We start from the raw sequence: 10,814 nt of genomic DNA, 5'->3' as shown, positions 1-10,814 counted from the left end.
GTTTTTGAAAGAATCTATTCAATCCCTTCTTCTAGATTCTTGGCCGAATCCAACAAAATTGGTCCCTAAAAAAAACTTAATTGCATTTTTTTCCTAACTTTAAAAATTGTGAGTTTTGTTTATGAAGCACTATTTTATGCATCTTGATCATAACTTATATAATTTCATGAATTTTGAACTAAAAAACCATGTTGTTAGTGGACTTTGATGTGGCAATGTTAGTAACTGATATGATGATATGATGATATGATGAGGGGATATATGTTTAAAAAGGTTTAAGTACATTTTTTATTCTTTGTATTCTCAAAATTTTGTGCATTTTGTAGAAAATCTCGTTAATGAATTTGATGGATATTTCACACCATTATCATGGTGAACCAAGAAAAAAAAAATACATACAAGGATGCTTACACATGTTTTTTTGAGGAGGAAAGTTAAAATAGCTTAATTTTGATGATTCTTTGTTTTCTTGTCTCCCTTCTTCATTTTTTTTAGTTGTATTTGTTATAAAACTTTGAAAGCCCAGTGGTTATTTTTGGGTAAAGTTATTTCTTTTATATTTTTTATGTTAATATAGCAAAAAACATGGGACTCAAATTATCATGTAATCAGTTAACAATGTACATGGAATGGTTTACTTTACTAATGACTTTAAGCAATTAATACAAACTAGGATCTTCATCTTCCACTAAATAACCCACTAAAGACCTGGCTGTTTCCACATAGGGATGCTTCCCACTCTGTCGAGGACATCACAATCTGTGACAATGCCCCAATGATATCCCTCATTTCAGGCCTTTCCATTGGATCTTCTTGCAAGCACCACTCAGCTATTTCTGTCATCTGAAAGATTTATATATATATATATTATGACAAAAGAAAGGCATATTTAATTGAATAAGAAGCGAGAAGAACTACTAGAATAATTCTTCTTATTTTTTTATAAAAAAAATAAGTTATAGTGGATAGAATAATGTAAGATACACTATAACTTGTTTCTAAAAAAAATTGGATGTAGTAATATTTTGTGGACATTAAATACTAGTTTTACATCATGAGATAGAAAGAAAAAGAAGGACCAATAATATACCAAGTGATTCCATATTTTTTTGATGCGTTAAGCGATGCCACTTGATAAAAAGAGAAAGATGATAAATGCAGTTAAATACTTATACTCACATTCTGACTTGTGCCTTTCTCATATGATTTTGCTCTTCTTCCTACCATTTACATCACTTTAAGGCATAAAATGTTTTCATTGGTCCTCCCTAGTGGTCTTCCCAATTACTATATGCCAATTATATCAATTTCTAAACTAATCTTTTGCCCTTTTGATATTGACTCTATATAATAAAATTAAAGGGAAAGAATTAATGGATACTCCACATTCCAGACAAAAATATAATAATCATAGATGAATTTAACCTTGTAGACATCTTCCATCGGATAGCTAGCTTCAAGATTCTTATCTATGGCATCTTCTAAAGCAGTCTCTGGGTCATCATCTTGGAATATTTCATTAACCTGAATGTGATAAAGAAATTTGAATGTCATTTAAATATCATTTCAAACTTGAATCCAATCATCTTCTTACTTTCTCAACACTTACAACAGTAATAAGTGATTTCATTTTGATGTCTTCGTGGCTTTCTCGAAAAAGTGCACGTTTTCCTGTTAACAGCTCTGAAAGCACCACTCCAAATGCAAACACATCGGTTTTCGGGGTCACTTGAAGCTCCTTCAGAGATCTTAAAGGTCAAGAAGAAAGAATGTCAGCGTTATAATAAAATAGGAAGAATAATTTTTCTTTCCTTAAGCAAATTATTGATAGCATGAAAATTGTTTATCCATCACAGGAGAGCAAAGTACTAACCATTGTTACACATGTGCCCTTTAACATTTTTTTTCAAACACTTTGTAAAAATGTTGTTAATTTTTTTTATAACATTTTAAAAATATCATTAAATATGAATAAATGTTATTTATATTTTAGTATTATTTTATCAAATGTTATATATAATTCATATCGTTGTTTAAAATATTGTAAAAAAATTTTAGCAATATTTTTAATAAGTGTTAGATAAAAAAATATTATTAAAAATCACATGTGTAATAATAAACATACTCTTTCTAACACACCTTTTATTATTGATTAAAATTTGTTAGAAATTATAAATGATGAGTGACACTGATTAAATAAAAAGTAAGACATACAAAATTATATAATTTTTAACTAATTTCAGTCAATTTAAAAAAAATATGTTCAAAAGAACATCAATAACTTTTTTACTGTCCATTGAATGCACTAAAATTCTAGTCATGATTGAAATGCATAAAACCTTACTCTGGTGGAAGGTAGCCTGGTGTTCCTACAAGCCTAGTTGCTATAAAATTTTCATCATCTGTTCTATCTACCAGCTTTGCAAGTCCAAAATCTCCCACCTTTGAATCAAATGTGTCAAGTTAATGATAAGAACTATGTAGTGTAAATAATTGATTGATGTAATGTAATTTGACAAATAACTGAACTTACTCCTTAGGCAAGTTAATCCTGAAATCTATGGTTAGCTTTATTTCTTATGATAAGAGATGATAGTATATTACTATTATTTAGAAATATGAGCTTGATAATTTGAGAGCAAGTTCTGTTAAACATTTGTTTTTGGTCAGGTCCATAATTTTTTTCCTTAAAAAAAGAATTAATGAGAGGCATTTTGAGCCAGAACTGAGTAAAAAGAAGTTAAAAGGATTCACAAGTGATAAGTACCTTTGCTCTGAACTTGTTATCAAGTAGAATATTGCTAGTCTTTATATCACGGTGCACATATCGTGCTTTTGTATAATCATGTATATATTCAAGACCTTTTGCAGCATCCAGTGCAATTTGAACCCTAGCACTCCAAGAAAGAGGCTGGTTCCCTGTTCCAGTATCATGCTTCAGATTTCTTGATATATATCTAAAAATGTATAATTACTTATTTGGTGTCTATATATGCACAATCTTTACATTAAGTACATATATTTAGAAATTGTTCATTTAATCCCTATACATATATATTTTTTAATTTGTTTTAATCTTCGTAATTTTAGATGATTGAGACTAATACATATTGAGTATATGCAGGAATTAAAACGAATAATTTTTAGGTATAGTAACTAAAATGTAAAATTTGTGTAAGTATAAACCTATCTAAAAATATTTGACTTTTTCCTAAACTAATAGTTTTCTCAAGGACCAACTCTGTTAAAAGATGCTGTTAAAGCTGTGATTGGTTTATAGTTTAATTGCTGGCGTTTTGGAATCGAACTAACAAGCGATAGTCATAGATTTGATGTCAGTTCTGTTTAATACCCCATTCCTAATTTTTTATTTTTATGTTAGTTTTCATTTTTTATATATTATGAGTAAAATATCGGCATTATGATGCTGAAATTACCATAATAGAAGATCACAAAATAATCCCTACTATCTGCGTTTTAGGACCGTGTTGTGGGCTTTATGGAAGAGACTAAATATATCCTCTATAGAAAACAATTCTATTTAAACTTAGTAGAACTACTAAAATTCTCAATATAAATATTTAACACAGTTGTATTGTATATTTTAAACTCAAATATGAAACTATTAATTAATTTAAAAAAATCTTATTACGTCAATCCATGACTCCACGCGCTTTTTGGTCTGACCTTGTAGCCTTTTGTGGCGATACTTTTAATTATACAAATTCTTTTGTTTCTATGGCCTTTTTTTAAAACAATTTTTGCATTTAGTTTTTCCAGGAAAAGTAAAAAAAAAAAAAAAAAAAAGCCTGATTATCCAAAATACCTTTCAGTAATGGATTATGAAGATGATCACTGAGAGATCCATTTGGAACATACTCATACACTAAATAGAGATAATCTTCTCCGTTGGCATATCCCAACAGCTCCACCTGTAATAATGATTATGAAAAAAAATAGTTTTATTTTTTCAAAACAAATAAGCTACCACAAATTTTTATAAAAGAATAGGTTAGAAGTGACAGAAAAAAAATGTATGATGAGTATTATTATTAAATAAAATTATTACTTATTCTCACTTGGTTTTCAATGTATATTTTTATTCTCTAGATAAATTAATTCCATTTATAATTTTATTGGTTATAATTTAACTCTACAATTATGAACTTCTTGTGCATTATTTTGTTTCTCCTTAGTCATTATGGTTATTATACTCTCATCGAGTTTATAATTTTTGTTAGAGAACTAAATCTAAGTCTATAATTATGAACTAGATTATCATGATTTTTATTTATCTCCATATGACACATAATTAGTATTTATTGTTGTACATCTGTCACATAAAGGTTGATGTGCATCATAGACATATAGTAATCTTGGATTATCTAATCATTTCTCATTACAAGAAATAGGATACTTAGTACTTAATAGACCTCTATTGTTTGGTGGCACTTTTTCTTCTTCTTTATATTGTACTTTTCACACTATGTAGCTTTTGGAAATTAGTATTATTATTTTGGCCATGTACTAGATACATGGCATTAAAATATAGGAGATTTTGCCCAAATTTCCATAGATTTGAAGCATAATTTGGTTTTTTAAAAAATATTTTACTAACAATGTTTTTGTGTTGATTGTTTACTAGGGTAAATGGTATTTTCCCTCGGACGACTTCACTCATCTATCAATATTTGTTTTACACCTTAATCCAACTTATAGGTAATTCTTTCGATGACCCAACTAAAAACACCAATTGTTAGGACTTAAACATAGAAGGAGAGGTATTACTTACAATGTTGATATGGTGGATTTTACACAAGACCTTGAGTTCAGCATAGAACTCTTTAGATTTATTAGACCTCATCTTCTTCACAGCAACCTCCTGAAGTTAAACAATCTCCAAATTTTTTAGTCAACACAATTAAAGGATGTGCTTGCATTGTTGAGGATCAATAAAGAATGTAACTAGTATTTGCATACCTTGTTCCCTAAGATTCCAAAATAAACACTTCCATATCCACCACTTCCTATTTTACGACTTTCATCAAAGTTATTTGTAGCCTCTTCAATGTCCTCAAGGTTATATATCAATGGTCTTTCTGATTCAAATGAAATTAAATCTGCACCAGTATTTTAGCATGAATAACCTAGAGTCTTTCTCTTGTTGTCTACTAAAAGAGATAATGACTAAAAATATATATTTGAATCATATGTTGCATTTGTTACGAAAGCTGCATTTTAAGTTACCTTCCACAAATTCCTTATGAAGACTATACTTTGAGGAAATAGTTTTATTGGCAATTGATCTTCCAGAAATAAGGCGTGAATCTTCTATGCTGATTTTGTCGACTTTATTTCTCCTGAGAATGAGAATGATCGTTGTAACAATTGAAAGCAATGTCATGCCCCCTAAGATGCCAATGATTATTGTTGTCCACTTATTATGTTTCTTTTCTGCCAACAAGGTAGAAACCAAAGGAAGAGAAATTGACATCAGGAGTGACTGTTAAGTGTTAACACAAAAATGCATCTGTTTAATTTATTAGGACCAAAACTATCTTGCCAAACTTTGCTTGGTCAGTGTCAGTGAACATCATTTGGTGAAAAATAGAAGTGCATTTCCCCCACTTAAACCACTTTCTAGGATTAAATTTAAATTAAGAGAAACATTATCAAAATGATCTAGCATGCTTAATGTTTTGACTTTTGAAGTTATGAATCATGATGTGGTAATTTCTAATTTCTGACAAACAGCATCATACGTCTAAATGATAATTTCTTGCACAAACTTTACACAAATTCAATAAGAAAGTAAAATATCATGCATAATGTTATCATTTTTTATTAAGGCAGAGAATCCACCTTCAATATTAGTACTAGTAGCACTAGGTAGTAGTAGTAGCCCTTTGGATTCCTTAGGGACAAATAGCACCCAACCAACATCGATGAATTCGATGTTCGGAGCCAGAACCTTGTTCATGTTCTGCATGTCAGCCAGTGTAGAATTTAGCAGATTAGCAATCATCATCGGTGTATCGTTCGGCTGGACCGTGTAGGTAACAACTACTTGAGACTTACTTTCTGAACATCCACATGGAATGTGTATTGCTAAAGTCTCATTTGGTTGCAATGTATGATTAACCGGCCAAGCTTGGCCACTGAAAATCAGGTTTGAAATATTTGCAAAAGTGTCATTTGGCCTCACTTTGTAGGTTGTGTCATAAAAGTATCCGCTAAGGCCACTTGTGTTTTTGCATGAACAAGGTACCCTGATGAGGTAGTCTTGTTTGATGCCATGCATTATAGGTGTGATTTGGGAAGAAATAACTGAGTAAAAGGAGGCTATTTGTTCAATTGTGAGATTTTGGGATATGTGGTAGAGTGAGGCATTACATGTTCTGATTTTGGAAGAGCAATTTAAAGGTGACAAATTTGTTGTTTTGATTGAGACCTCAGAGGCAAAAACTCTAACAAAAGAAGTTGTGAACAAAGGGAAAAGAAGAGAAAGAAGATTAGTGAATGAAATCATAGTTGTGAAGTAGAAACTCCCCTGGTGAAGGAGGGAAGTGGAATACATAGAATAGAACTAGTTTTAAAGTGCATCCCTTGACTTTGTCTTCATCACTTGGTTGTTGATTATTTCAAGAAACAAACACTTTTAGTCCTCTAGATTGATATAATCTGAGACCCTTTTTTCTATAGGTATAAATAGGTGTCAAACATTATCATGTGGTAGAGTCAACCATTTGTTCTCATTGTCCTGAACTGTATTAAGATGTTACCGTGGACTTGGAGCTAAAAATTACTGCTCGATGTTTACAAGTTTTTGCTGGTTATAATACCTGTATGTGAATTACGAGGATCATGGGAGGAGAATGTTTTGTGGAATCACCAATTGCAATACAAGCCAAATAAAAGACAGTTGAAACTAACAGCTATAGGTTATAATATTCCTTCATATATGTCAATATGATGCCATCACTGGTCAAACCAAACCAACTATTCTTTTACCATTCAACTTGTTTTTGGTATCCACCAACTTTGTATTTGACAATTTTTTTTTGAAAAAATTTGACTGACCATGTTTAGTGGGGTTTTCTCTTTTTAATTATTTTTTTTAATTCATGAAATTTGAATTTGAAATCTTATTTAAAGAGACCAAGTCTAATGCTATTCAAACCAATGACTTATTTGTTATCATTTACACGCTTAGCATAATGATAACACTCATCTTATTGTGGGAGGTCAAATTGAATTTTAACCAAATAATAAAAATATTAAGTTGAGGTGTTTACAATTCAGACTACATAGTTCTCAAGAATTTTGCTTTTTCCATTTAAAAAAAATCATGAACTGTCATTTCTTCAGGAATATTTCAACTGCATAAGCTGGGACCTGGTTGTCAGGTGCCCAAGCCTTTGTTTTCCCCGTCTGCTTCTCGTCCAAGTCACGACGTGTATTGTAACTAGTGTAACGTAAGAGTTTTAGTAAAATCATAAGAAACTTTTGTTCACTTTTTTCTTTTCCTTTAAGCAAGTTCGAGCTAATTAAAACAAGGCTTCACATTTTTGGACTACCTCAAACTTTGCAATGCCAATTTGTTACTAGGCTGCTAGCTGGTTGACAGTTTTTTAGACTTAAATATGTTTTTTTATATATGTAATATAGTTTATTTTGATTTTACTACATAAATTTCACTTCGTTTTTACTATTTAAAAAAATTTATGTTTGATTTTAGTGTTTATCATTCATCAGGGTCCATTAAGTACTGTAAGTATCCCTTAACGGACTCTTAATAACAAGTACTAAAATCATACATCTAAAAACTCTAGGTAAAAAAAAGGTAAAGTTTAAATATTAAAACCAAAATGAAATATATTACACCTATATGAAAAACAGATTAAACTTATTTTTTAATGCTAAACGGGACAAAAGGAGAAGAAAACAAAACAAACAAATTATAAAATGAGGAATACGGATGAACCTGAGTGTAATGACTTTTATAATTATATAGCATGTAGCAACACATGCCGTTTCTGAAAAGCCACGCTAGGTAAGACACATACTATGCGGAAACATCTTGCTGCAATTAATGAACTAATTAGCCGTTTTGCTTTGTTGGGTGTATCTGCACATGCATATTTTTTGTTGGCATTTTTTTTAGCTCTTATCTTTTGGTCGGGGGTCATTTGCGGGATCTGATTTGTCCTATTGCTGATGAAAGTTTAGAGTCAGCTGTTACATTCATTGAACAAATCGCCTTATGAAAGAGCTAAAGTAAATTTGATTGAAATTTGAAACATTAAAAATGAGATGTGTACCTCGTTTGTATAATCTTTTAGTTCTTAAAAATTTTCACGCGTCTTTGTTTTCTTTCGTTGTCCAATTTATTTTTCATCATCTCAATTCTCTTCCAAAGCATGAAAATATATTTATTGTGAAATTGTGATCATCGAGATTTAAAAACATTTATTTAAGAAATGTTTATAATGATGAAGGATATTTTAGAGCTAAACTTTGAAAAACATTTCAAGAAAATAAATCTAGCCCATAATTGGAAACAGGGGTGTAATGCCTAGATTTTGCAAGACACTATGCCATCAGATTCCATAGTGGAGAAAAGTTCAATGTTAATATTTTTGTACTATATTAGATTTAGATTACAATTAATCTTAGATCACCGTTTTAACTAGGATTTCTTAAAACAGAAACCACTTGATATGTTTTCACTAGCTAAACACTGATCATCATCATACATTGCCTTTCTTCTGACAGCTATTTGCTGAACAATAAAAGATGCTAAGACAAAATTTAGCCTTGAATCAGTAACTCAGTTGCATAGTGCATAGTAAAGAAAGAATGGAAGGAGAGAAAGAAATTCACTGTACATTTTTTGGGCAATATGAGGTGAAGGTCATCATGGTTTAGTATTCAGTAAGCAGGAAGACTTGCTAAGCTGCTCGTTATGCCATTTTCAATGCCCTGGAAAACTAGAAGGACATATCACCCCCCCAATTCGCTGATAACTTTCTCCACCTTAACCAACATATCTAATTAACAAGAAAATGGATCATGAGTCTCTTGGACACAGTATGGCAGACCGTATAATACTAACAAAAGAATGGATGTAGCACAAGACCTCTACTAATACATAAGCTTAAATAGCATAACTAAAAACTACCGGTGATAAGGGGTGGGTACATAAAGCCATGGGGTACATAAAATGATTCATATTCAAACCAAAGAAATACAAGAAACTTTCAGAATTTTCCATTCATGTTCTACACTAGGACGGAGAAGGGGGAAAAAAGGAACTAAATAAATAAAATGGCACATCATAGTTAACCAATGTAAGAGACTGATAAGCAATAAGAAAGAGGGATTGCTACCTTGGAAGGAAGAATCTTCCATGTACCTCAGCATCAAAGGGAAAGAAATATCATGGAACAACAAATGAGTAGTAGAGAAGTTGCACTCTCCAAATATTTGCATCTTAGAGAAAATTTATATTATAATGAGCATCATATCAATATAATTACGTTAATCAAGCATCAACAAGTAATATCTTAGCAAAAATTCAAAAATATGTACCACAATTTGCGATTTGAGCTCAATTTCCTCTGAAACAATTGGTTGAGCTGCAACATATGATTTTATTTAAATGAAATAGGTTACGATAGAAATCAGAACAAATATTAGGTTAGAACAAAAGAACTAGTGTGGAAAAACTGGGTGGCAAGGCAGGGAGAATGTCTTCAAATTTGTGACCAGGTGGTGTTGCCGTTTCTTGAGATCCTGAAGGTCTACCCACCTCATTATTCACATATAGTGGCAATTGTGGAATGTAATTTTCATCTGGAGTCATAAAACTCAATTCCAGGCAAGCTCTACAAATACAGCAAGTCTCAGTATAAATTGCCACCAAAACAATTAAGTCAACTAAAACTTTTATATAGGTAAGGAGAAGCATATATCTACACTAGACAAATGCGGGAAAACAGAAAACAGATCAGTGAAAGGTTATTTAACAATCTATCAAGGCCTAAGATTAAGAACTTAGTTGTATCCTCCCATTCCTCCAATTGTTGACATGAACTCTGACTGCGACAAAATTTCAGAACCAAAGTCGGTATTCAAAGGTTCTGGATCCTTGTCACCTTTCAGAATCTCCTGCAAAGCAACACAATCATCAAGAATTGACAAGGGAAGAATATGGTTATAGAATTGCAGCCCCAAGTTTCACGTATTTTTTTGTGAATAGTGATATTATGATAAGAAACCATTACCTTCAAAGCATTGATAAATGACTCTGCTTCATAGATTGATGGAAACCGCATAGCAAACTTTTGAATCTGCCAGAGAAAAATGAGTTGTGTCAAACGTGCATCTATTGATCAATTTAGCCAGGAAAAGTTCCATATAATAGTGCCAACACACACCCTACCAACCCAACCATCACCACAAGACGTTACAATTAGAAAAGCAAGAATCAACACTGTATATTTTCAGTTTGTTAGCGATGTTAAATAAATCACAAGTGAACAATATTAAATGAGTAATCATAGAGTTATGTTATCTCCAAAGTTTACACAATTCATAGAGGGAAACTAACAAATCTACTGCTGTGCAATCCAACGAAAACGAATTCTATTTCCATCAAGCGAGAATAATTTAATCAAGCGCATGTTTAGTTTCAAAATTGAGTTATTCAAAATCACGTTGAAAACACCAACTAATGTGGTTTCAGGCAAATGTTTTCACATGTTTGGTCTCAAATTAAACATTAATTTTGAATACAAAATTGATTTCCAATT

The 10,814-nt window shown here is 31.2% G+C and overlaps 1 protein-coding gene and 1 long non-coding RNA gene across 2 annotated transcripts; both read right to left on the bottom strand.

Annotated features, from left to right (window-relative positions):
- Nucleotides 1–638: 638 nt before the first annotated feature.
- On the bottom strand, nt 639–6,533 carry LOC100791718 (lysM domain receptor-like kinase 3). The gene is made up of 10 exons (XM_003530584.3): nt 5,878–6,533; nt 5,248–5,454; nt 4,981–5,120; nt 4,793–4,882; nt 3,827–3,932; nt 2,768–2,919; nt 2,345–2,442; nt 1,610–1,748; nt 1,426–1,524; nt 639–843 (listed from the first exon to the last, which is right to left on the bottom strand). Exons 1-10 carry the CDS (start codon nt 6,527–6,529, stop codon nt 679–681), a joined length of 1,848 nt encoding a protein of 615 aa, XP_003530632.1. The 5' UTR covers nt 6,530–6,533; the 3' UTR covers nt 639–678.
- A 2,121-nt stretch (nt 6,534–8,654) lies between these two features.
- On the bottom strand, nt 8,655–10,410 carry LOC102666950 (uncharacterized). The gene is made up of 3 exons (XR_001389359.2): nt 10,287–10,410; nt 9,390–10,170; nt 8,655–9,050 (listed from the first exon to the last, which is right to left on the bottom strand). It is a non-coding gene; the product is annotated as an uncharacterized lncRNA (long non-coding RNA).
- Between the last annotated feature and the right edge of the window lie 404 nt (nt 10,411–10,814).

This window comes from Glycine max, chromosome 8 (genome assembly GCF_000004515.6).
Source record: "Glycine max cultivar Williams 82 chromosome 8, Glycine_max_v4.0, whole genome shotgun sequence".
Lineage (NCBI taxonomy): Eukaryota > Viridiplantae > Streptophyta > Magnoliopsida > Fabales > Fabaceae > Glycine > Glycine max.
Note: the sequence above shows the minus strand (reverse complement) of the source record. Positions and strands in the feature narration are given on the sequence as shown.

Excerpts from the sequence above, each read along its gene's own strand:
- LOC100791718 (XM_003530584.3), bottom strand. The coding sequence starts at position 6,529 with ATGATTTCATTCACTAATCTTCTTTCTCTTCTTTTCCCTTTGTTCACA. Across the intron at positions 3,933-4,792 it reads AAATCCACCATATCAACATT|GTGGAGCTGTTGGGATATGC; the intron begins GTAAGTAATACC and ends TCATTATTACAG. Across the intron at positions 2,443-2,767 it reads ATAACAAGTTCAGAGCAAAG|GTGGGAGATTTTGGACTTGC; the intron begins GTACTTATCACT and ends TTTGATTCAAAG.